Source organism: Ursus americanus, chromosome 11 (genome assembly GCF_024610735.1).
Source record: "Ursus americanus isolate L20-20 chromosome 11, mUrsAme1.1.p, whole genome shotgun sequence".
Lineage (NCBI taxonomy): Eukaryota > Metazoa > Chordata > Mammalia > Carnivora > Ursidae > Ursus > Ursus americanus.
The window spans coordinates 68,751,841-68,777,794 of NC_142137.1; the positions used below are offsets into that span (position 1 = coordinate 68,751,841).

Sequence of the window (25,954 nt, forward strand, 5' to 3'; positions counted from 1 at the left end):
TTTATTTATTTGAGAGAGAGAGAGAGACAGGGACAGCATGAGCATGGGGGAGGAGCAGAGAGAAGCAGGCTCCCAGCTGAGATGAAGGTGGATCGATGGAGATGTCCCAGTCCTAAGAAGAGAAAGAAAAAAGATTGAAGACAAACAGTGCCCCAGAGACCTGAAGGGTAGTATCAAAGGTCCAGTACACAAAATCCCAGTTCCGCCTGAGCGTTAGGCTTCAGACCAGGTAGGAATGGCAATGAGGGAGAGCTGCATTCCACCATGAAAGCTCACTTACCAGAACTGGATTTGCCAGGAGTAAGGGTAGACTTGCCTTAAGAATCAGGGCTTTAGCTGTACCTTGAGAGAGGTTCTTGATTTGTGTTTCTGCATTTTTAGTTATTTCTTATATTTCATGTAAAAGTAAATATTATTGAGAGACTTGTTTTTCCTAAGTAGGCTCCATGCCCAGTGTGGGACTTGAACTCATGATCCTGAGAACAAGAGTCACATATTCTATCGACTGAGCCGGCCAAGTGCCCCTATTGAGAGACTTTTAAGAAGATAATCTCCCCACCCAACCTTCACTCATCCCTAATTCTGTACTAGAAATTATCTCAAACATAATTGCCAGGAAGAGCTCCCCACTTCACCCTACACCAGCCTTTGCTAGATAATTGCATCCCTCTCTGGAGGCCCCTTGTCCCTTCTTCCCCTTGCCATGCTTACATTATTTCCCTCAACCAATCTCTTTCCTCACCCTTCTAGTATATGCCTTTATATTCAGTATAGAATTTTTCCAAAGTGGACATAGTTTTATTTTTTTCTAATAAAATACATGAAAATAGTACATAATGTAAAAACAATTAAGAAAACACACAAAAAAGTATGAAAACAAAATTACCTATCATCCAACCACTGAGAACCTTCTGATTAGCTTAATGAGTACCCTTCCCTCTGACATTTTCTGTATATTTGCATAGATATGGATTATTTTATGCACATTTTATATATTTTATTAGACAAGGAAGTTCAGAGAGACTCAAAACATGAGAAGAGCTTGATATACCATCGCTGGCTTTGAAGGTGGAGAGGGCCACACAGAAAGGGCCTGATAGTAGCCACTAATTGCTAAGAACAACTCTTAGCCTGCAACAGCCAGAAAACAAGACCCCAAACCCACAACCGCAAAGACCTGGATTTTTCCCAACAGCCTGGATGAGCATGGAGGCAGATTCTTCCCAGAGCCTGTACATGGGAGCCCAGCCTGGCTGACACCGCATGTGTGAGAGGCTGAGCGGGGAACGCATCCAAGCCTGCCCAGACTTTTGACCTACAGAGCTGCGAGATAATGAATGGGCGTGGACGCAAGCTGCTAGGTTTGTGGCAATTAGTCACAGAGCCAACTGAAGACAATGCACTAAGCAAAATTAATACAATGCCTGTGCATTCTTTCAAGAAGCCTGTAGCAACATCCCCCAGATTCCCCGAAGGTGACCAACAGTCCACGTCAGAGTTTCCAATTTGAAAAATTACTAATATAAATAGTGTGTTAGATTCTCTGTTTCTCAAACTTGAATGTGCAGCAGAATCCCCTGGAGGACTGGGCCAAATGCAGGATTTGGGGCCCCACCCCATAGTTTCTGATCCAGTGGGTCTAAGGTAGACCCCCAAGAATCTGCATTTCTCATGAGTTTCCAGATGGTGCTGTTGCTGCTGGTCCAAACACTTTGAGAACCAGTCACTTAATATTATGAAAAGAATGATTTACCAAAACGCTGTATATTTCTAAAGCTCTCCTTTAACGGCTTATATTCTAGTAAAAAAAATACTTCTAGTAAACTGCTCATAAAGATGCATTTCACTGTGAGCCTAATACCCATTTGGCTGTCACTCGATGTTATTCTTCTGAATTTAGTCATCTTTCCCTCCGAGGACTATAAGCCCTCTTTTTCATTATTTTTATTTGCTTAGAAATCAGCTTTATCAGAAAGCGTGGCTGTTATTTTGGGACATAGCTTAAGAAGCCAACAGCAATTATCTGCAATAAAAGTAAACATCATTAAAATAAAAATTTACCTGATGGCAGTTATTTACTAAAGAACAAAGGTAAAAAGAAAGAAGAAGTGCAAAGCCTCACTGTGTCTGAACAGTAAAGGTATGAGACCTGCACTGGAAAATATAAGAATCCAGCAAAATGGAGCTACGGGGCACTGGCTGGCAGTCATCCCAAGTCAAGGAGCAACAGCCCCCTGCCCTTAGCCTCCCACAAAAGTTAACATAGTAGGTATTCTCTTGCTAGTGCATTGTTTTGTTCATCCTCCCAGAACATTCATTGTCAAGTGACATAATGAAGTAGCTGAGCCTGTAGACGCTCACTTGGTTAAGAAGTCATGTGACTTGGTTCTATACAGTTGCTCTGCCATTGTGAGCCATTCTGTTGAAGTCTTGGACTAATATTGATCACCTTATACCATTTTTTGGAAATAACCGACTGAATCGGTCAGTGAACAAACATCTACTGAGTGTCTGCAAGTGTCAAGCAAGTAAATATCGATTCCATCATTTGATCCTGAGTTCAACCCAACTCAGGCCACGTGGTAGCTTTGGCGAGGGAGGGCAGAGCACCTTGACTGACTGTCCCCACTGCTGTTCACAGTGTGTGGGGGGCAATTCCCCAGAAGTCAGTCTGGCAGTGCTGCTAGGGAAGCATGAGTGGATGCTGGGTGACAGAACAACTAATGTGTCCTGCGTGTGGGGTCCGAGGCACTTCTCTGTAATTCTGCTGAGGGTCTCTTCTAACCCATGGGTCTAGCAGGTCAGATACCTGTTCCTTTTTGATCATTCTTGCTCCCAGGGTGCAAGGTGCTTGTCCGCAGATGGTCAGAGCCAGGCTGGAGGCTCAGTTCCTAAATCATGTTCTGGTCTAACACAGGACCCCCTTTCGAGAAAGGGGCACACCTGATAACACCAGGTTTGTGGCCACGGGATCCACTGGTAAGCCTGGTGTCTGGGAATATACTCCAGAACCTCCAGAATTGGCTCCACAGGGAAGGCCAAGAGTCCAGAGAGGGAAGTCTAAAATAGCTGCCCCTGGATGAGAATTTGCATGGGTCTTTCCTTCTAGATGGAATTGCATTAAGTCAAAGTGGTGATTAAAGATGGCTAACTCATGGAAAACAGGGGCTATGATTGGCACTATTTGTGCCCTCAATAATTCAAAACTGATGACTCACCTATTAAAATATGTCATTTTGAATAGACTCCTCCACACACAGAATCATGAATTTAAAATAGTGTCGTGCTCGCTGAAAGGATCATGAGCTGCTTGTGAAGTATTCCTTTACCTGGGTTCCCTGAATAATAGAGCCTGGGACAAGAGCTTGCATCTTAATTCTTTATCAGGACCTGCAACCCCAGGGAAGGAAGAGTGAAGGAGGAAAGAGAAGAAGCAGGGAAGGAGGGAGGGCAAGTCAAGGGGGTTGAGCCCCCCTGCTGGCCACAAGTCCACAGCAAACACTGCCCAGTGTTCAGCCTTCAGGCATCTCCCTGAGGCCAGTGGACCATCGGCATCTCAGAGCAGCCACGGCGGGGTAGGCCTCCTCTCTTCTCCCATCTCCTGCCTCCTGTTGGTGAGTCCGAACCAGGAGGCTTCAGTTCCTTGCCACGTCTGTGTTGTCAGGCCCTCTCAGCCTGGGCAGCCAGCACATTTGAGGGCCCAGGCTGCCCCTGGGCAGGTGTACCACGTTGCACAGAAGGCGTTCACGCTGAATTCCTTGGCCCAGGCAGCATGGTGCTGGCCTTTCCAGTGAGAGAAAGATCCATGTCTTCTCCAGGACGCTACACCAGGGAAGCAGGATGGACCACTGAGGGAAATGCAGCCATGCAGATCTAGATCCGGTACGCGGAGCGCACCCCTGAATTCCAACGGGCTTGGACCAGGAAGGGAGAGCTGTCTTTTTTTTTTAATAATGCTTCATTTTATACAGAAACTTTGAAAATATCCCGATTGATATGTGTATTAGTTTCCTAGGGCTGGCATCACAAATTACTACAAACTGGGTTGTGTTAACAGCAGAAATTCAATGTTTCATCATTCTGGAGTCCGTAAATCTGGAGTGTGATTTCAGAGGCTTGCTCCCTCCAAAATCTCTAGAGGAGAATCTGCTCCTTGCCTCTCTATTACCTTCTGGTGTTGGTGGCTCTTAAGGGCTGAGATGTATTCATCCCCCCTCCCAAGTCATACGTACCTCAGACTGTGACGGTATTTGGAGATAGGATCTTCAAGGGGAAAGTAAGCTAAAATGAAGTCATCAGGGTGGGCTCTAATCCAAATGGCCAATGGCCTTGTTAGAAGAGGAGGTCAGGACACAGACACACACACAGGGAGCCCATGCAAAGGCATGGGGAGAAAGTGGCCATCTCATGTCAAGATGAGAGGCCTTGCTAACCCTGTTGACACCTTGATCTCAGACTTTCAGCCTCCAGAATGCAGACACGATAAACTTCTGTTGTGTCAGCCGCATGCTGAGGTGCTTTGTCAGGGCAGCCCCTCAGATGAATGCGCAGGTGACCCTTGTGTCCTTAGCGGGCACCTCCTCCGCCTTCCCATGGTGCTCTCCCCGTGTGTGAGTCTGTGTCTCTGTTTTCTCTTCTTATAAGGACACCAGTCACAGGATCAGGGCCCCACCTGATCCAGTATGACCTCATTCTGACTAATCACATCCGCAAAGACCCTATTTCTAAATAAGGTCATATTCTGAAGATCGAGGCAGACAAAAATTAGGGAGGGGCACTATTCAATCCAGTATGATATGTAAAAATTAACCATCCCTGGCAGGTAGTTACATAGCTGAGAACCTCTATGCCAGTGGGTTTCAATCTCAGCTGCTCATTAGACTAGATTCTGATTGGATTGGTCTGGAGGGGGCTTAGACATTTTTTTCAATTATCCTAGTAATCCCAAAGAGCAGCCAGTGTGGAAAACCACATTTTAAAACCACCAGTAATGTCATTTATTATTATCATTATCGTTAAACACTAATCCTAATGCAAATGATAACATTTATCAGGCATTTAATATATCTCAGGCATTGGGTAAGTACATATTTTATTTCAATGATATTGTCAGTCCCATCCTGTCCCTCATTTTATAGTTGGGGACACAGTGGGCCGAAGAGGTCAAGGACACAGAGCTAGCAGTGGTAGACGACCAGATGGCTGACCCCACACTGTGGCTCTCCTGCCCTTGGATGTGCACAATGCAGAGCCTCTCATCGTCCTCTGGTCTGTAGACGTCCTTAGTTATGCAGAGAAATCATAAACACTTTAAGATGAGTCACTGCATGTCTTCTCTACAAAGAAATAAAATGGTTTGAGCTTCTAAGATTGGAGGGTGAGTGATGGAGCATAAGTTCATCAACAACTAGATGTTATTGCTATTATAGTAAATTCAGTTTTGCGTTTTTCCTAATTTCACAAGCCCAGACAAAAAACCATGCACTTAAAGAACATCTTTCCATTATATTTTGAGGTTTATCTGCTTAGCCATACCTGAAGGCATGGCTATTATCACCCTTGCAGGACAGGTAAGGTGACAGCTTATATGAGCCTTTTCTTACTTATGGCGCCTCTTCATGCCAGGTCACATGGCATACCAGGTGTTCTAGGTGATGATGGCAGATGTTAGGTTTCCTCTCCCATCTCCTGGTCTTGCTCTCATCTCCCTGGAATCTTGTTCTGTCCCGGGGCTGGGACATCTGTTCTGGGCCTTTCCATTTGCGACCTTGCAGATTCTTCCTCTGTCCTCTAGAACTTCCTCCTCCCTGTGTTCTGAACTCTCTTGATGTCTCTAGTTTCCTGAGAAAGAAACTGTCCCATCCCTGGGACCCGCACTGCATTCCCTGTTGGGTGGAATAGAGACAAGTGGTTCCTCAGCTTCAAATCGGAGCTTGACACCCCCCATCTGCTGCAGGCAGACCTGAACCTCATTAGCATTCGTGCTCCTGTGACTTGGGCTGCCCATCACTCTGCTCAAATACTTTTCTCCCCCGCCCCCACTTTTTTCCTTCTAAGTCCAGCTCATTGTTGAAGGATCTGATTATGTCCCACCTTCTTCATGTATCTGACTGCTTTGGACCCACCAGTCATTTCTTTTTCTGAGGCTGTCCTGCATTTTATAGTCAACCTCTTTCAGTTCTGATCTCAGGTGCTCCACATTTACGTTGACCTTGGCTCTCTAAAGTAATAAGCTCCTCACAGAGGCAGAAACAAAGTGTGCAGATCGACTGGTCCTTCTCCCAGCCTCATCTGTATATGCACACCACTGGAAGCTTCTGTAAATACCTGATGATTAGTTCTTACAGCTGCAGTTTATTGTGATGGTTTGTACATATCAGAAGATCATTAACTGTTTCATAGTAAGATGCCCATGTCAGAGTGCCTGGGTGGCTCAGTTGGTTAAGCGTCTGACTCTTGATTTCAGCTCAGGTCATGATCTCAGAGTCATGAGATCAAGCCCTGTATCAGGCTCCACACACATGGAGTCTGCTTAAGATTCTCTTTCTCTCCCTCTTCCCCCTCCCTGCCCTGTTCACACTGTGTCTCTCTCTAAAAAAATTAAAAATGCCCATATAAGTGATCAGATAAATTTTAAAGAAATTTTCATTATGACTAGAATTACTAACGTTATCCTTTCCCCTCATGGAAGCCCAGCCCACGTTATTTTCTTTATGATGACAGTAATATTTAACTGTTATTAGGCTCTGTTATGGTGGCTTGGTGTTGACTAGCAATGGAACCTGCCCATGGAGGTCGATGTGTAATTGGCCGATGCTAAATGTAGCCGGGGCACCCCACACCTGACGTCAAACCAAAGGCACATATGCTGTTTTGAATACTGATGAAGAGTCTAATGGCCACTATTTTGAACTGAAAGCTGATCAGGAATGGTTCGACTGACAACTGATCCTTAGAAGATGGAAACAAAGGCACGTATGTCTGGTCATTTGATGTCAGCACTACGAAAAATTCCCGCAGCAGTACAAACAACTAAGAGGACTATTCCTCACAGATGTGACTGAGGTCAGATGATGCGATGTCCTCTAACCTTAGACCCTCTTACCTGACAGTTTGTTCCAGAAAAGCCAGCCTCTGGTCCTCCAGGTCCACTCTCTGTGGCTTAAGGAGCAGGCAAGTCCCTTCCTGAGTTTCTAAGTCTTTTGTACACCTGCATTATTTTTACCTTACTTATCACCTTTGACCTTTGTATACTGGAGAAGTTCTGTTGCTCTAATCCTAAGGATGATTTAGAAATTGAACTTTAACATGTATCTAACAGTAACTTGTCCCAGCATTTTTTATCATTGTAGCTCAAATTAACACAATGTCTATTTGGATTGTAACAACTAGGAAAAGCTGAGAAATACCCCTAGTTAGAAGTCCTTCAAAAGTATCTAATTAGGCTGGAGTTGTGCTTTCTGCAAAATGAAGCAGGGTAATCCTTCCAACATTACATGAAGAGTTATTTGAGTGTTTTATCAGATCGGCTTTCTGCTCATGCCAAGGGGAGTAATTCTCTTTGTGTAAAAGTTATTTGAAGATTAGTAATGAACAGAATGGGTACACATGGATTTATGAGTATTTAAAAATAGTTTTTGAATGTCTTTGCATGTGTACACTTAAAAAATAAAAAGGAGATATCTCACTTGTTCTTGATAAATTGCCTTAGGAGAAAGACATACATGCTTGTGTCCTTGATTCAGACTTTGATGAGTTTGACGAGAGGTAGGTTTTAGGTCTCTCTGGGAACTACAACAAACTTTTAGTATTTTATTTCAGGAAAAAGTCCTTAGCCTATGAAGCTCATGGGCTTCATTGCCTGTTAACCTCTCTTTAAACTTGAAAACATATCACCGACCCAGAGCTGTTACTGTAGCAGACAGTGAGCTCAGAGCTGATTAGGAGGCAAGGGTCCGCCTCCTGGATGTATGAGTTAGAGCCAAAATCAAGCCTCTGAATCCTTGTGTCTGCTGTGCTGGTCCCTATACTGGAAACGTGTGTGTGTGCACGTGTGCGCATGCATTTCCTCACAGGTACACAATTTGAGTTAATGTATTTTGTACTTTTGATAAATAGCAGGCTCCCAGTCATAAAAGCAGAAACCAGTCTGGGTATTTCAAGCAGCAAGGGATTTAGTAAAAGGATTTGGATTTGAGTTGTTTGGGAAGGGCTAGAACAGCACTGAGGGGAGAGATCAGGAAGGACAGCACCTGCAGAGCCCTTGCCCTGCTCCAAGGCATTACAGAGCCTGTGGGCCAGTATCCCTTATGCCTCAATGTGGACGGGGAGTGGTTAGAAACACTGACTGACCTCTATAGCCACCAGCCACTGTTGTCACTGCCCCGATTAGAGCTGGAACTGCTGCCATATCCAGAAGCAGAGTCACCACTACCTTCTTCCTGTTTTCTGATCTTGCACTTACTCTCCCCTCCCCCACTGGCAGAGCCTAAATAGAACCTTGCTGGCAAAGGATCCTGGGAAACGTACTTTCCACACCTCCAGCACAGAGAGCTGACAGTATGTATCCCAGATGGCATCATAGTACTTTAGAGAATGTTATCACAGAACTTTAGCCACTTAGATGTTTATTTTCAGTTAAAATATGAAAAATATTTATTTTAATGTGAAATATGAAAAATCCTCTGACAGTTTCTCTTATGGGAGAGTGAAGAAGATAATCAGTTTATGTTAAGAATATTTTGTGGATTCAAAGACTGTGGGGGGATATTTAAATTCATACAATTCAAAAGCAGCTGAACAAATTCATTGAAAGGATAGCTCTTGATGGGCCTTGCTATGTCATCTATGAAAAGCTTGCCTGCATCCCTAACTAATCCAGTTATCTGAAGCACAGATGGAGGAGGCAAATTCTAAAATCTTTGGGAATTTCTACTTGACACTGGCTGCACTTTTCTGAAGCAAAATGTTTTCTCTGGCATTTAAATCACCTGTTTGATTTCTAAGATCTGATATACTTTTATTCTTGTTGCATTCTTTTGTTTGTTTTTATTAAGTTTTTATTTTAATTCCAGTGGAGTTAACATACAGTGCTATGTTACTGCCAGGGTACGATATAGTGATTCAGCAATTCCATACGTCACCAGTGCTCATGACAGCAAGTGCCCTCCTTCATCCCCATCACCTATTTCACCCATCCCTCCATCCACCTCCCCTCTGGAAACCACCAGTTTGTTCTCTAGAGTTAAGAGTTTGTTTCTTGGTTTGTCTCTCTCTTTCTCTCTCTCTCTCTCTCTCTCTCTCTCTCTTTGTTTTGTTTCTTAAATCCCACATATGAGTGAAATCATATGGTATTTGTCTTTCTCTAACTAACTTATTTTGCTTACCATTATACTGTCTAGCTCCATCCATGTTGTTGCAAATGGCAAGATTTCATTCTTTTTTATGGCTGAATAATATTCCGTTGTGTATATATACCACATGTTCTTTATCCATTCACCTATCGATGGACACTTGGGCTGCTTCCATAGTTTGGCTATTATAAATAATGCTGCCTTAAACATAAGGGTGCATATATCCTTCTGAATTAGTGTTTTTGGATTTTTTGGGTAGGTACCCAGTAGTGGATTACTGGATCATAGGGTAGTTCTATTTTTAACTTTTTGAGGAACCTCCATACTCTTTTCCACAGTGGCTGCACCAGTTTGCATTCCCACCAACAGTGCAAGAGTGTTCCTTTTTTTCCACATCCTTGCCAACACTTGTTTCTTGAGTTTTTGATTTCAGCCATTCTGACAGGTGTGAAGTGATATCTCTTTGTAGTTTTGATTTGTGTTTCCCTGATGATGAGTGATGTTGAGCATCTTTTCATGTGTCTGTTGGCCATCTGGATGTCTTCTTTAGAGAAATGTCTGTTCATGTCTTCTCATTTTTTTTAATTTTTAAAAAAATTTTAAAAAATTTATTTGAGAGAGAAAGAGAGCAGGGGGAAGGGCAGAGGTAGAGAGAGAAGCAGACTTCCTGCTGAACATGGAGCCTGATGTGGGGCTTGATCCCACAACCCTGAGATCATGACTTGAGCCATAGGCAGATGCTTAACTGACTGATCCACCCAGGTGCCCCTCATGTCTTCTGCTCATTTTTTTAAATTGGATTATTTGTTTTTGGGTTTTGAATTTTGTAAGTTCTTTGTATAGTTTGGGTACTAACCCTTTATAGGATTTGTCATCTGCAAATATCTTCTGCCATTCAGTAGGTTACCTTTTAGTTTTGTTGACTGTTTCCTTTGCTGTGCAGAAGCTTTTTATTTTGATGTAGCCCCAATAGTTCATTTTTGCTTTTATTTCCCTTGCCTCAGGAGACACATCTAGAAAAATGTTGCTACAGCCAATGCCAGAGAAATTACTGCCTGTGCTCTCTTCTAGGATTTTTATGGTGTCAGGTCTCATATTTAGGTCCTTAATCCATTTCAAGTTTATGCTTGTGTATGGTGTAAAAAAGCTGTCCACTTTCATTCTTCTGCATGTGGCTGTCCTCTAAGTACATTCTCTACACATTTATTTCCAATGGGAAATTATTTCAGATAATTAACGTTTGCAGGTTTACTTAAAATAAAATTGTTGTGCCCGAGAAAGCAGTACCTAAATCGTTGATAAAACTCCTTTAAATCGCCACAGTTCCTACTGCCATGTGTCTATGTAAATCCTTTTTACTTTTTTAATCTCCATAAGTCTTCCCAACAATTCTGTGAGGCGGGCCAGCTACTCATGCTCCTGTTTTCTTCCAGCTATGTTAAGTGACAGAACATTAGCTGCAGAACCAAGACAAGAAGTTGGATTCCATAAATAAGTGTGACAGTTTGCTTATGAATGTGTATTTACGAATGCTCTTCAAGCTGGGGGTGAGAGCTTGCCCTTTGGACGTACACACAGCCAATTACAGGGTGGAGGGCTGGGGTCCTTTGAAGGGAATCCATGGTCGAGGGCCTCAGCTCACGTAGGTCCAGAAGGGATCTTCCTGTGAATATGTGTGCGATGAGGATGCAGATCCTTTTTCCTAATTCCTTCTCCCACTTTGCTAAAGGAATCCTACCTCTGTCCCATCCCTCTGTGATGCACTGACCTGAGGTTTAAAAATCTGTGGGGAACCGAATAACAGGACAGTTTGGACTATTGGTTTGGGTGTTAAGAAGGTAATGAAGAAAGAAAGTAAATGACCCTAATGATTTGATTGAACAACTTTTTGTAAGTGCGGTGGTTTCCTTTTCCTTCCTTGCAGCAAGACTGTGGGAGAACCTCAATGGCCTGTTGGTTAATAGAAAAGCAAAACTAATTTTGATGATAGATCGCTGTGTGAGTCTCAGCATGTGACTGAAAGGGAGCCAGAAGAACTGAATGGTGTTGCTCTAACAAAACCCTCTCCAGTCTCGTTAATTTGCTTATACAAACAAGTTTTCCTGGCACATAAATTTTTAAAAATGAAAAAAGGGAACAGAATTGATGTTTAACCTTAACTGGTTCTGGTAATAAACAATCTTCCTCTGCACATTACATAAACTAGCTGGAAAACCCCAGGCTTTCTTAGCATTCTTCTAGAGATACAGAGGTGCATTTCCAACAAAATGTTATTCCCATGCAATAAATCTTTTTCAAAAGTCATCATATTTTCTGTTTTTGTCCATTGTGGTCTAGTAACAGTAATTATAACCCCATGAGAAAGGTTGCAAATATTTAGAGACGTTGTCAGAGGGAAAAGTTTTTTAAATTAAATGTCAATTTATATACATACTTTTTACACGCAGAAATATTTATTTACCCCATCGTTAATGCAGTACACATTAACGCAAAACACAATAAAACATTTTCTACATGTAATATTAGGATGCAGGTATGTGGGAGTGGAAATAAGAATTCAGAGAGAAAAAAAGTGATTTCAAATTGAGACTATTGAACAGCTTGTTTTTACTGCATGATGGTAGGTGGCCAAGGCTCTGTTATTTAGACTGTTGGATACAGTGAATTACATCTTTGGCAGTTATTGAAACTGACAAAACATTTATATATCAGTGTAAAAATATGCATGTGATACATTTAAAAATTTTAAGGAGTGTTTGGGCAAAAATGTTTAATGATTGCTGATTTGGATGGAATATCAGTTGTCTTGCGTATAAGCAGGGTCACATGTCTCCCATGTATTTGCTTTGTTTTCCCAGTTTGACCTCGTGTGTGTCAATGCTTGGATGCTGGACCTCACACAAGCCGTCCTAAACCTGGGCTTCTTGGCCGGAGCCTTCACCTTGGGCTATGCAGCAGACAGGTAGGCACGGATATGACAGCCACTGACAGCACTAGAACATGGTACATATGTGTGGAGATGAAAATGTTTAGTGTTAACCACTAGAAAACAATTTTTGCTAAACTTGGAAAAAATCCTAATTTCTCTACTTGTGCCATTCATGCTTATTTGGTTGGACGAATTCTGTCCTTGTTCAGCTCCATCTCCTTACTCCTTGAACTGCACAAATAGATGGGGCTGCTCCCAGTGAGTCTGCAGGCATCTGAGTGGAAACACACACCAGAAAGGCAGTAACTTCATCGTGGGGCAGATGGCTGGCTGGCTGAACGCTGCGGAGTTGATTCCCTGGGCTTCCATAACTCACTGGTTGGGGTCTGATTAATTTAATCAGAGTTGGCCCCTTCCAAATATGTTTCATTTAATTTTTTTGAAGAAATCCTTGTATTTTATTCTACGAGTTAAAAACTCTGCAAAAAGGAGTTTTTTGCGAAGACCATTAAAAGAATTTTATCTGCTATTTAACATTCATAAATATACTAGTTAATGGCAGATACGGTGAGTGTGTATATTGAAGATAGTTATGCTTTCTATTCAAATATTCCTGTTTCAAACATTATTGATGTTGGTTATTGTATTTTGTTTAACTATTCCTTTATCCCAATTCTAACTATGAAAATATGTGCAGTAATTTAATTATTCCTTTTATACCCGTTAGGACAGGGGTAGGAAAGCTTTGGCCATTGGACGCGTCTGGCTGAATGTTGCTCTGGTCACTCTAGCCCAGCCTGGGTGGATCCTTGTGACCATGCCTGCGGTGCGCAGTGCTAAAGGTGCCTTCTGGAGAACTGCCCACTGCCATTAATTATCTAATTGGAGACAATAAAATGCCCCAAATTCTTTAGCCAGTAGATGGTCTGCATTTGACCAGACCAGGACTTCAAAGTGGGCAGAGTCTTTGGTTTCTTTTTCTGCTCTTTTATCTCTTAGTTTTCTCTTGCAGCCCCCTGCTACCCTCTTCTGCATGTGACTTTCTCCTTAATCCTTGTGTCTGATGCTCTTTCCCTGTCTTTTATCCATGTCTTTTTCTACAGGTTCTTCTTATAGCCCTTCCCATTCATCTTTCTTTTTTTTTAATGTTTTTTTATTATATTATGTTAGTCACCATACAGTACAGCCCCGGTTTCCAATGTAAAGTTTGATGACTCATTAGTTGCGTATAACACCCAGTGCACCATGCAATACGTGCCCTCCTTACTACCCATCACCAGTCTATCCCATTCCCTCACCCCCCTCCCCTCTAAGGCCCTCAGTTTGTTTCTCATAGTCCATAGTCCTTCATGCTTCATTCCCCCTTCTGATTACCCCCCCTTTCTTTATCCCTTTCTTCCCCTACCGATTTTCCTAGTTCTTATGTCCCATAGATGAGAGAAATCATATGATAATTGACTTATTTCACTTAGCATTATCTCCTCCAGTGCCGTCCATGTTGCAGCAAATATTGAGAATTCATTCTTTCTGATAGCTGAGTAATATTCCATTGTATATATGGACCACAACTTCTTAATCCAGTCATCTGTTGAAGGGCATCTCGGTTTCTTCCACACTTTGGCTATTGTGGACAATGCTGCTATGAACATTGGGGTGCATATGGCCCTTCTCTTCACTACGTCTGTATCTTTGGGGTAAATACCCAGTATTGCAATGGCTGGGTCATAGGGTAGCTCAATTTTTAACTTTTTAAGGGACCTCCACACTGTTTTCCAGAGTGGCTGTACCAACTTGCATTCCCATTCATCTTTCTTTTCTTAATCTCCCCACACATCACTTTCTCCCCTAGCTGGCTATGACTCACAATGGAAGGATATCTTGTCAACATGTATTTCTGATTTAAACATTAGGTTTTGCTGCTTCTACATGTTTCTCTCTCACAATCAGTAAACATATCTCCAAATAAAAGTAACTCAACTAAAGGAGGGAGGCTTTTCCTACCTACGTCCTAGCAGGGGACTGAGTGGCCATCCTCGGAGATGACTCAATGCTTTGGAGAGGAAGACAGACCCATGAATGAGTCTGCCTCACCGCATGGCTAGCCATCTGTCAACAACTTCTCTCCTTCATGTCACTGAAGGGAAGGACAAGAAATAATTTAACAGGCCACATATCTATGAGAGGACAGTGTAGGAAGGACAGACAGTGAATTTCAAAACCTAGATAAACCAAGACTGCTTCTGTCTCCACTCTGCTGACCGAAGCAAGATGCTGCATATGTGAATTTGGTGGGAATTTCTATGGGAAAATGTTTCTGAATCAAATCTCTTAAAGGCCGTGGGTGACAGGCTTCCACCAGCCAATAATTTGGCACAGCTATGCTGAACCACTTAACATCAGAATCCCAGAATATGGCACACAATAATGTGTGCCCTTTGCCTACACTTCTAATAATAGTTGTGTAAGTGGTGAGGATAAAATGCAGAACTTGAGAACAGCTCACATGGGTTGTGAACTTCATAGTTTGTAAGAAGCTTTCACATTAACATTTCCTTTGAGCCTCTACAACCTCACAGTAGAAAGGGAGGAGGAAAAATACAACCCACAAACAAACACAATCTGGGTCTTGGATTGCTGAAGACATGGACCCAAGGTTGCATGACTGGCTGATGCTTGAGCCAAAACTGAAGCCTAGGCCTGGGACCATCTTTCTTTCCCCCTTCCACGCCATTCACAAAAATGCTATAAAGTGTCCAAGCAATCCCAAAGAATACAATCCGTGCTTTACATTTTTGTCATGTCATTTCAGAGGCACATGTTCTTATTTGCCCTGGTTTTGGTATAAAACAAAATGTAGAATTTTCAACAGTCTTAAAACCAAAATTTCTGTACTTAAACCTCTTTTAACCACACTTCTAATGATAGTCTTTCTCATTGTGTCGAAGTCGAAGGAAACGTTGAAGGTGACTTCTTCCTCTCTCTTTCTCAAAAAGGTACGGCAGACTAGTCATTTACCTAATATCCTGTTTCGGTGTTGGCGTCACCGGTGTTGTGGTGGCATTTGCACCAAATTTCCCTGTGTTTGTGGTCTTCCGCTTCCTACAAGGTGTGTTTGGAAAGGGGACGTGGATGACCTGCTACGTGATTGGTAAGACATTGCTCCGCCTCTGTGTCTCTGTGACAGCCAGGGGCAGGTGGCTGGGTGGTGCCAGCCAGTCAGCCCTCCTGGGGCTCGCATACGGAGGCTTGGCAGCTGCCACAGTAATGATCCCTGCAAATAGGAAGGTGTGGGGGTGAGATTCTGACTCTTGAGAAATTAAAACGCCACCTTGCCAAATATGGAATATCACAAAGTACTTGGGTAAACCACTTCCTAGCACAGCCATACTCCTAGCACATTGTTGCTTTGCTTTATCAGAGATGAATTTTTAGCAGTTCTTGAAACATTTTTAAAGCATTTTCTGTGTATTTCTGATAGGGTTTGAGATGACATTCCTATGTTCTCAAATACGATTTCTAAATTCTACTGCTTTTGTTCAAGTGGAGAACTTTTTACCATGAAGGAGATCTGACCTAAAAACGAGAAGCTCATTTGTGAACCTTTGTCTCTTTCATAACTAGAAAGTTTGACCTTCTGGGTATGAAAGAAAGAAAAACTTCCCGTTGCTCTTTGCTCATTTTACTGGGGAAAGTCCTGGCTGCTACTTTGGTTCTGTCTCTAGTGATGTCCAGGACCAGCTACCTACTCTAAGGGTCACGGTGGATTTGTGAGCAGGGAGAGGCAAAAACTCCTTTCGATTATTGCTCCAGATCATTAGGCTTCTAGTCCCTTCCATTACTGCTAGACAATCCCTCCCCAAGCAGTGCCCACTTTGGGGACCCTCGGAAGATTTTTTTATGGGCGGGGAAGGAGGGAGAGTGCTGGGAGGTTGCCTGTCATTGGCTGGGGCAGAAGGGATACCTTTGGAACATGAAGCATTTTTAAGGAGATCTGAGTCTAAGTAAATTTCAAAGCTCTGATGGTAGGGCACGACTAAGGTAGCATATCCCAGGATGATTGGAATAGAATTAACAACAAATAGAAATGGATGAGTTTGGAGGAGATGGAGAAAGGGGGAAGGATGCCAGCAGTAAAATTCCCCATGTGATTTTTAAAGAATTACCACATAAATGGAAAGTCCAACACTGTGGAGAGAATTATCATTGGATAGAAACTATGTGGTGATCTTGAAAAAATTATTTGTAGAATTCTAATGCTCATAAATAATCTCTTAAAGAGACTATAATATGCAAATCTTTAGAAATATAGACATCTAGCCAGTTTATTCTAGCTCTGTGTTGATAAAATAGTCATCATTTAAGAACACATATGTTCTTTGTATACCCAGAAGAGTGCTGGGCTGGGTGTGTGGGATGAGCCTGGAATGTGCTTTCAGGTAACTGGCAGGGAAGAGAGCGAGCAGAGAGCATGGCTCCACCGCGAAAGACTTGGTACCTTTAAGAGTTCTGTAGCATTCTAGCAATGCCAATGGATATGACAGATGTAACATCTCTGTTTGTTTATTTTGGAGCTGATCTTGAGCTTCCCTAACCTCTGTGTTTGTTTTCCTTCAGTAACAGAAATAGTAGGTTCAAAGCAAAGGAGAATTGTGGGAATTGTGGTCCAAATGTTCTTCACCCTTGGAATCATAATTCTCCCTGGAATTGCCTACTTTATCCCAAATTGGCAAGGGATCCAGCTAGCCATAACGCTGCCCAGCTTTCTCTTCCTCCTTTATTACTGGTAAAGTGGTTTTGGTCATTATTGAATTTATTCTTATTCCACAGAAATATAGAATTTGCACTTCTAAACAACCACAAAAATGAAAGCAACTAAGGAGATTTCCTAACATCTCCGGAATGACTATTGGCTTTGGGAATTTCTAGAGAATTTGAGAATTTACGGAGAGTATTCTTTGACTAACAGTTGTTAATTAAATAAGTTAATAAAGTACCCAAACAGAAAATTCTATATAGAGTATTAATTATGTTTTATCTTGTAATATCTTCATGAACACTATAAGGCAACGAACCATATCTGCCAATATTTCAACATGCAAATTAAATGCAATGAAGTAGATTTGCTTCTCTGTGTTCTATTAAGCAAATTAATATTATTTAGGAATCTCCTGAGGAATAAGGAAATGTTAAGAGCAAGAAGCAATTATCAGAAAAATACAGGTTATATGCATTTGACTCTTACTGTAGTGAAAATATTTTGATCATTCCTCTAATTTAATTTTAATATATGGGGCAATCAGTTTACGTGAATTGGGTCTTCACCCCTTCCTAAATGCTCATTAAATCCCAGTTCTCTTCATATGTATAATCAAGGACACTGTGTTCTAGGACAGCCTGGGTTTACAAGAACAATGCAATATTGATTATTTTTATTATGACCAATGATCCAGTTATCAAGTGAGCATTTTTCCCTTCCATTATAAATTTTCTCAAATAATCTATGTTGCAGAGAGCCTATTCTAAACTCTCAGAATCTCCCAACCTTGTACCTAATCCCAAGATCTGTTTTGATAGAGAAACTCAAGTCATTAACTTTTAAGTTTTGAAATTACTAGACATAACTCAAAAAAGTCTTCTTCTTGCCAGGGTGGTTCCTGAGTCTCCCCGCTGGCTGATTACTCGGAAGAAAGGAGATAAAGCATTGAAAATCCTAAGGAGCATTGCCAAGTGCAATGGGAAGTATCTCTCACCAAATTACTCTGAGGTAATCTTACTTGTTACTAGTAGCAAGCATTGTTGAGTGGGTGAGTTGATTTGTCTCTTATGTACATATTATCAAAGAGCTGACTAAATCATTTTTAGTTTGGCTTTAAAAAGGGGGGGAAAACCTTTGGGAAAAATCACAAGGTGCACTAAAGAAGACATGGTTGTGGAATTGTGATAGCACCAGAGTGAAGGTCAACTGGTCCCTTGGTCCATGTTTCAATTGTTGCACCATGTTGCTCGAATTGTTATACTTAACTTACCATAGGCCTGTACTATGAAGTCATTCATTCATCCCACTTTGCACAAACTATAAATCTTTTCTTGACATTCAGGGTAGTCTAAAGATTTGTCTTTAAATGTAATCTTGGAAATACTATTTATCTGAATGAAGCCTACTTTTCCTCCCTCCCTTGTTTTCTCCCTCCATTGTTTTCTTCTTCTTCTTCTTCTTCTTCTTCTTCTTCTTCTTCTTCTTCTTCTTCTTCTTCTTCTTCTTCTTCTTCTTCTTCTTCTTCTCCTTCTTCTTCTCCTTCTTCTTCTTCTCCTTCTCCTTCTCCTTCTCCTTCTCCTTCTCCTTCTCCTTCTCCTTCTCCTCCTCCTCCTCCTCCTCCTCCTCCTCCTCCTCCTCCTCCTCCTCCTTTTTTCCAGCAAAGGCTTTTTGGGTCCTTCTGTATCACTACATTAAGAGAAATGGTAGGGACTCAAGTTCATTCTTTGCTCTTTGGAATATTTGCTATGCCTTTGAAGACATACAGATATATCTGAGATAACACCTGAATAATTAGAGAATAATATATAAAAATATATGGCAATGCTTTACTGTGAAGACGAAGTAACAGAGGGATTATTCTAAAACAAATATAAGAATAATTTTTGGAAGATATGAATCTTTGATAAAAACCTTGACGAATATTAGGTTGCTAACATCATTTTTTTGTTTTTTTTTTTGTTTTTTGTTTTGTTTTGTTTTGTTTTTTTGTAGCACTCAGTGGGTTTTGATAGAACATTTTGGGGAAAAAAACAAGCTTTGTTAGTTTTCTTGTCATGTCCCCAACCTCCCACAACTTGGCCAGAGATATTTGGATTTCTACCTTTTTCCTTCCCTCTTACATTCAGTGGCAAGCAGTAGCCTCTGTGTTTACAGAGGCTTCAATTGACCAGTCGACATTGGTTTATAATGACGTACCTTGGGCTTTACAGACCACATACAATGCAGTAAAGATAAAATATGAACTGTTTTAACCATGAAGATGAGTCGATCCTTGTTCTTTGAGCACATTTGGGTTGTGGATTCATTTTAGGGAAAAAATATCCCATTGCCCTCTCCCCTTGCTCAAATCACATTAACCTTGGTCTTCACCACTGGATCAAATGTATGATAATCTGCACTCAGTTTTAATAGTCAAATAAATATTTTTGCTCTTCGTTCAGCAGTATCCCAAAGACGTTGCATGTGTAGTCCCAGAGTTAAGCATATGTCAGATTGACATCAAGGTTTTTAAAAATAGAGAAAAGACAGTGTGTGCTGACAACTTAGGAAGGCAAATGCCACTTATCTAGGCATGTGCTGTGTTATCGTGAGTACTGCTGAGAGGCCGCGGGATGATTCCCAGAAGCAGCTGCTCTTACACATCCCCTGGTGTCTAGTTCAGCGCTGCTCCCGTAGACCCACGGGTGCCCTTCTAATGCATGAGAGCTCTAGAAACATTTTTACAGGGAAGTAGTTCAAGGTTCGACATGGTTGTGCTTGTGAAAGATCATGAACGGTGGATCCCGTGGCTTCCAAGACACGTTAACTCTGGTTTTAAGCAGTTAGATGATCCCCATTTGAAAGCCAGGTTTGAAGTCAGACATGAGTTTCTCTCAGGACTTTAGCACCCGAGCCACCACTGTCCATGATGAGTCCATACTGCGATCGTTTGATGAGCCTCTTTGGTCTTTAGTCTGTAGGTTCCTGTTCTTTTCTTTTCGTTGTAACCTTAGGGTTAAAGAACGCTAGGGTTTCTTTTGGGCTTTTTAAGTAGACTTTTCTGCAGTCTAAATTTGGTTGATTACATCCTTAGGATCCTTTAACATGACCCTCTGTCTCTTGCATTCCCTATCAATCAGTAGGTAGGTCTAGAGCTAAATCAGGTTTAGGTTTGATACTTTTAGCAATCCTCCTTCATAACTGGCTTAGTACATTTCCATTAAGAGACACCTCGAGTCTGCCTGTCTTCTCTTTTGTGGTGCTAGCCATTGGTCATCGTTGCCTACATTTGTTATTTCATCAAAGGTTGCAAATGACAGTATTGATAATATTTCCATTTTATCATTATGCCTTCATTGTTACTAGAATATTTACGTAAAGACTAACTGCTTCCATCAATTGTTTGGTGACACTGAGATACAGTTCTTATAGGAAAGGCAGGATACATGTGTAATTCTTTCTTTCTTTTCAAAATAACGAGTTGGTTCCCTGCATTCTCCAAAAGCAATCAATGATTGTGTGCAGTGGGGGTTTTTGAAGCCTCTTTAGGAATGCCTGGACTTATACCTACTGCCTATATTTCAGTCCTTCACAGATTTTGTTATTATCCTTATTGGTGCTCAAATTGCCCCATCTTTGGACCAACAAGGCTCATCTTTGATTATTCTGGGGTCTGCCACACCCCTAGACGTTCCAGAATGCTTCTTTGCTCTTTAGCACGATGAGATTGTCCAGGCTCATCTTGTAGGGTCTCACCCTTGGAATCACCCACTTCTCAAAGGGTGCTTTGAGTTTTGAAACAAATGTCTTCAAACTGAACCTATCCATCTTCAACCTTTTAAAAGTGTGTAACCTAAGCAGAAAAGCAAAGCATTGTCTTTGAAAAGAGAAGAAATTAACATTTCAGTTTAAAACTCCTTGCTGATAGCAGAATTCAGTCAAATTATAGGCCAAACCATAATTTTCTGTTTCAGAGATCCCAGTGTTCCCACAAAGAATAATAATGTGCAAACTTCCTCTTTACAATATTCAGAAGTACTTACCAATAGTGCAGGAATTTTACATGAGACGCAACACCAAAATCAATCCTATTATGGCTTCTATGTACCACTATCAATTACTCATATTTTGGTGACTCAACTAGCTAACTAATTGACCACATCACTGTTGGGGTCATCTTGAAACCTTATGTTTATATAGTCACTTCAAACCTTCTGCATCCTTTTGCTGCCTTAGCTGGTATCCCTGCTCTCTGGATATAACCTCAAGGACCCACATGCCCAAGGCTGATTGCCCAGCACTCTGCCTTCACTTTTCATAAAACCTCTTTTCAGTAAATCCCGCCTTTTAGAAGAAGTTATTATCATGGAAGTTACCGCATCCTCCAAGACCGGTCCAAATCCCACTTCATCCTAAAGGTGCACATCACAGGTTGCAGTGAAGCTAGAATGACTTGGAAAGGATCTGCTTGATGCATGTGGGAGACCTGGCAGTGATGCTGTCTTCCTTAGCCTCCTCCCAACCCCAGCCTGTTCCATCCCTGGCACCAGAGATCCTGGTCTGTTTTAGGGGGGATGGAAAGACCTAGCTTAACATGATGCTCTGTATTACAGAAGAGAACCTAAATTCACCACAAACCAGGGCTACACCAGTCCCCTGGGCTTTGTGAATGGAAGGAAGATATGGGAAGAAATCGGTATGATGGATTTCATTGTGATGTTCAACCAGGTGGATTATTCTGAGGGTTGGCTGTCCAGTAAATAATCTCAGTTATATTTCATATGGATGTTACTCATTTCATTGGTGGATAAATTCTGGCTGTCTGTCTCACTGGTCCCTAGGCTTCCATTTGCCAAAATTCCCAGCTAGCTTCTAACTTCATTGAAGCCACAGCTAGAAGCTAGAAACACAGGTGGTGAGAACATCAGGCTCTCTGAATATGCCAACAGTGTAACTATTATTTACTGATAAGAAAAGTCCAAAAATGTAAAACAAATGCAAATGATGCAAGTGGGTGGAACTTAGAAGAAGTTGAAGAAAAGTAGAAAATGGAAAGAATCAAAGTATATAGATACTGGAGAGAATCAAAGGATGGGCTGAGTGTCAAACACTAGGCAATGACCCAATGCAGGACACTTAACTTAGACACGTACATGGGCACCTTTGCAATGTTTAAGTCACACTTGAAAAAAGTCCTTACAGCCCAGGCACAACTGTAGCGCAGCAGTGTGTCCTGATGTCTCCAGAGCAGCCACAGGCATCCTCTGACCTGGGGAGTGTGTCAGTGATCGCTCTGGTCCCTGTCCTGGCCGTCCCCGCAGTTTTGTTCTTAAGGTCAAGTTCTTACATGTTGCAGTTAAATTTCTCCTTGGTATCAGTTTGACATTACTTCCTACCTGTTACCTGTGGTGCTCTGGTTCTTGCCTTACACCTGGTAAGTTACCAATCAATCCAACTTTCCACGCTCAGCCAGTAGACATGGACCAGCACTGTGTGTATGACCGAACAATGCACTGAATGGCGATGCGGGTCTGAAGAGACGGCCATTCCCCTAAAAACTGAATGTGTGTTTGTGAAAATAGATGAGACAGCGGGCAAGTGTTTTAGAGTGCTCAGGCTTTTGATCATAGTAGCCTAGGTCTATGCGAAAGTAGTGGGGAGCTGGGATTGTTGCGCGGTGACCTTCTCTCATCACAAAGTGGTACTGTCTGTGATAGACGCATTCTTGTTCCCAGCTCTTCACCCCTCTCTGTAAGAGGATCCCACATTCCCACTCGCAGCAGTGTCTCTCTGCGGGCAGATAGGTCTCCCCACTGAGTCAGGCTCGGCCATCTGACTTGATGGCCCGAGGTACCAGTTCAGAGCAGAAGCTGTAAAAGCATCATGTGTTTCTGACAGCTCTCTTGCCCTTTCCATCTGCCACAAGAATAGCATACCCTAAATTGGTGTTGTTCCTTCAGCGTGGGTCTCAGAAAGAGAAGAGCCACAACTTGGAACAGAGCTGCCGAGGCTGACCTATAGCCACCGCATGGAATGTGGCCAAGAAATAACTGTTTTCTCAGTAAACTACAGTCTGCTAAATGTGTCTCAGTGTGCCACAGCGATCTGAGGGTGTTTGCTTTTAGCCAAAGCTAACTAATGTAGCTGATCATAGCGGCATTGTTTCGATTGCCAGGGTAGGGTTCAGTGATTCAACACATTTTTGTTGTTGATGTAACAGAGGAATGTGGTGGTTTCGATTATTGCTTGAAATATTCATGTCCTCCCCCTCATGTCCATTGGATGAAAATACTTTTGGGTTCCACTGATACTGGGCATGCCAGTGTAACTTGCTTTGGTCCCATGGTAGGTGGAATGTATGTCCTGCCCTTTGGCTTTGAGCTTGACCATGGGAGTTGCTTTGGCTGAAGGTAGGTTACCACCAGACGTGATGCGGTAGAACCGTGAAATGTGCTTGTGTGCTTGGGCTTGCTCTCTGCGCTTCGGCCATCACCATGAGAAGAATATTCCCAGGCTTGTCTCCTGGCCCCAGAGGAGGCTGAGAGGCATTTGGAGTAGAGCTTGTTTAGCAATCCTTCCCCAAACCTAGATCAGCAGTCTCTCTGCCAACCCACAAACATATGAGCTAAATGAGTGCTTATTACTTTATGTCACTAAGATTGATGGTTGTTATGCAGCATTATTTAACCAATATACTGGTGAAATAGCTTTTGTCACTTACTGACCCAGGTTATACAAATACTTTGGTAGTAACTCTGGCTGTGGTTTTGCTTTCATTTTTTTTCCCAAAGGATTTTAAAAGCCCTTATCCTAAAGCCCCCTACTCCTCCACTTCTTGTCTTTGTGTGAGATACGTTCATGGAAAAGAGTATGTTGGAACTCTAGTTAACAAAGAGCCTCTAAGAGCATAGAACTGATTATGTCCCTGTTTGTTAGTGATACTGTTCTTCTCTATCGGCCCAACAACCCTATAAGCCTTGACCATCATTTCTCTATTTCGATGATATACTTTATACAGTTCATTGTTTGTAGCTAATCTACAACTTATTCAAATACAAGTACCGGGTGTTACATTGGTACCCAGTGATGCATAAACACGCTTGTCGTGGGCAGTTTCCCTATGGCATGTTTAGATAACAGCAAGAACTGACACTTGAGCTTTCTGATCTCAAAGGGTCATCATCGATGATCCCACGTTTAGACAAATATATAAGAAATAGAAAATAGAAAAAGATGAAAACCTCATTAGGTAATGTTAAGCTAAGTTTTAGATTACCTCACTTACCAGAGAGACGTCCAATTCTTAATAGCTGCCATCTTTATTATATTGTAACGAACTGTCATGCAGACACCAATATGTCTACAGAGAGGGACTTTCCAACTTCGGGAATGTCTGTTTATGACATTCCCTTTCAAGGGGGGGGTTTTGTAAACATAATTTTTGTTCTTCCAAAGAAGGAACCACGTCATGATTCTGGCTGTCATGAAGCCCATCTGGGGTGTGGTTTTCAGTCCAGTTATTGTGCTGTCTTTGTTAGTGCTGTGGTTAGTTACCATCTCAGGCTTAGGATGAAACACTGTCTTCACTGAATTCATTTCAAAAGATCCAGAAAAAGTAACTCAGGCCCAGGCAATGCCCAAGGGGAGCTCCAGTCCCAGTTCCCGTGACAAGAGCTGGGAAGGTGTGAGTCTAGAAACTAGTGAAGGATATTGGACAGAAAGTCACTAGAAATTCATACAGTGCTTTCCCTTAATAGGATTAAATCTTCGTTCTTTGACATCACCCAGAATAAATGGTGCCGCTCTTATCAGCAAAGCCATCATCCTCAAAAATGACATATGAAAATGTTTACTGTTTTATGCATGCTACCACATTAACTTTCATTTAGAATATTCTTGAGTGCATAAAAAATGACAGGACATGGGGCACCTGGGTGGCTCAGTTGGTTAAGTGCCCAACTCTTGATTTTGGCTCAGGGTTGTGAGATCGAGCCCCATGTCAGTCTCCTCACTCAGCACCGATTCTGCTTGGGATTCTCTCTCTCCCTCTCCCTCTGCCCCTCCCCCCAGTCATGAGTGTGCTCTCTCTCTCTCTCTGTCTCTCTCTCTCATAAATAAATAAAATCTTCTAAAAAATGACAGGACACTTCATATAGCTAAAGGGGGCCTTTGGAGCTGAGAGTTAATGATAATTTACCTAAATACATTTTCACAAATAGTCTGAGTTCTACAAGTGGCCTGTATTTAAATGGATTCTTTATTTAGTTCCCACATCTTTAACTTATAAAAAGTGATACAATATTGCATGAAAAGGGGAAAGTGTTGCTCGAAGAAAAATATTGCATGAAAAGGGAAATAATGCCACAATTAAAAAGCCATGAAACCAGTACTGATGGGCTTTCGAATCCAGAGTGAGCTCTTTTCCCAAGCTGGTGATTAAATACTAAGTTCCTTCCACTAAAGGAAAATCTTCCAGGTCAGTGGACTCTCATTTAACCCATACAAATACTGAGGGGAAGATGTCCCAGAGCATCATGTGGCTTTAATTGAACGAGGAATCCAAGTGCCCTATCTCTTGTGGAATGAGATCACAGCCTTGCAGTGGCTGAGGCAGATTTTCAGGATGCCTCCGCAAAAAGCAGCATCTCGAGTGAGGAACCCTGCAGAGACAGGGCCTTCCTCCCCTCCCAGTACCTCACACCCACCTTCCAGAGACCCTCTTAAAATAACTGGGCCATATACCTTTGTCAGAATCCTAACTACTTCATTTAAATACAAGTTAAAGCTTGAAAAACGTCCATCAGAAGTGTGAGAGGAAAGCACGCCGAGTTCCTGTGACACACACTCCGTGTGTTCAATCCCGCCTGTCAGTCCTGGTGTCTGATGACCTGTCACTCACACATAATGGGATCTACAGAATCCAGGACCCTGGACTCA

General features: G+C 42.0%; 1 protein-coding gene across 2 annotated transcripts in view; it reads left to right on the forward strand.

The window, feature by feature from the left end:
* The window catches only part of SLC22A3 (solute carrier family 22 member 3), an 86,992-nt gene that overhangs the window by 29,423 nt on the left and 31,615 nt on the right, over positions 1–25,954 (forward strand). The window contains exons 2-5 of one of the 2 annotated variants that reach the window (XM_045805482.2): positions 12,212–12,315; positions 15,276–15,430; positions 16,897–17,065; positions 17,929–18,046. In XM_045805482.2, coding sequence (XP_045661438.1) covers positions 12,212–12,315; positions 15,276–15,430; positions 16,897–17,065; positions 17,929–18,046 — 546 coding nt within the window. The remainder of the gene's footprint in view (positions 1–12,211; positions 12,316–15,275; positions 15,431–16,896; positions 17,066–17,928; positions 18,047–25,954) is intronic. The other variant, XM_087865634.1, reaches the window with a different exon arrangement.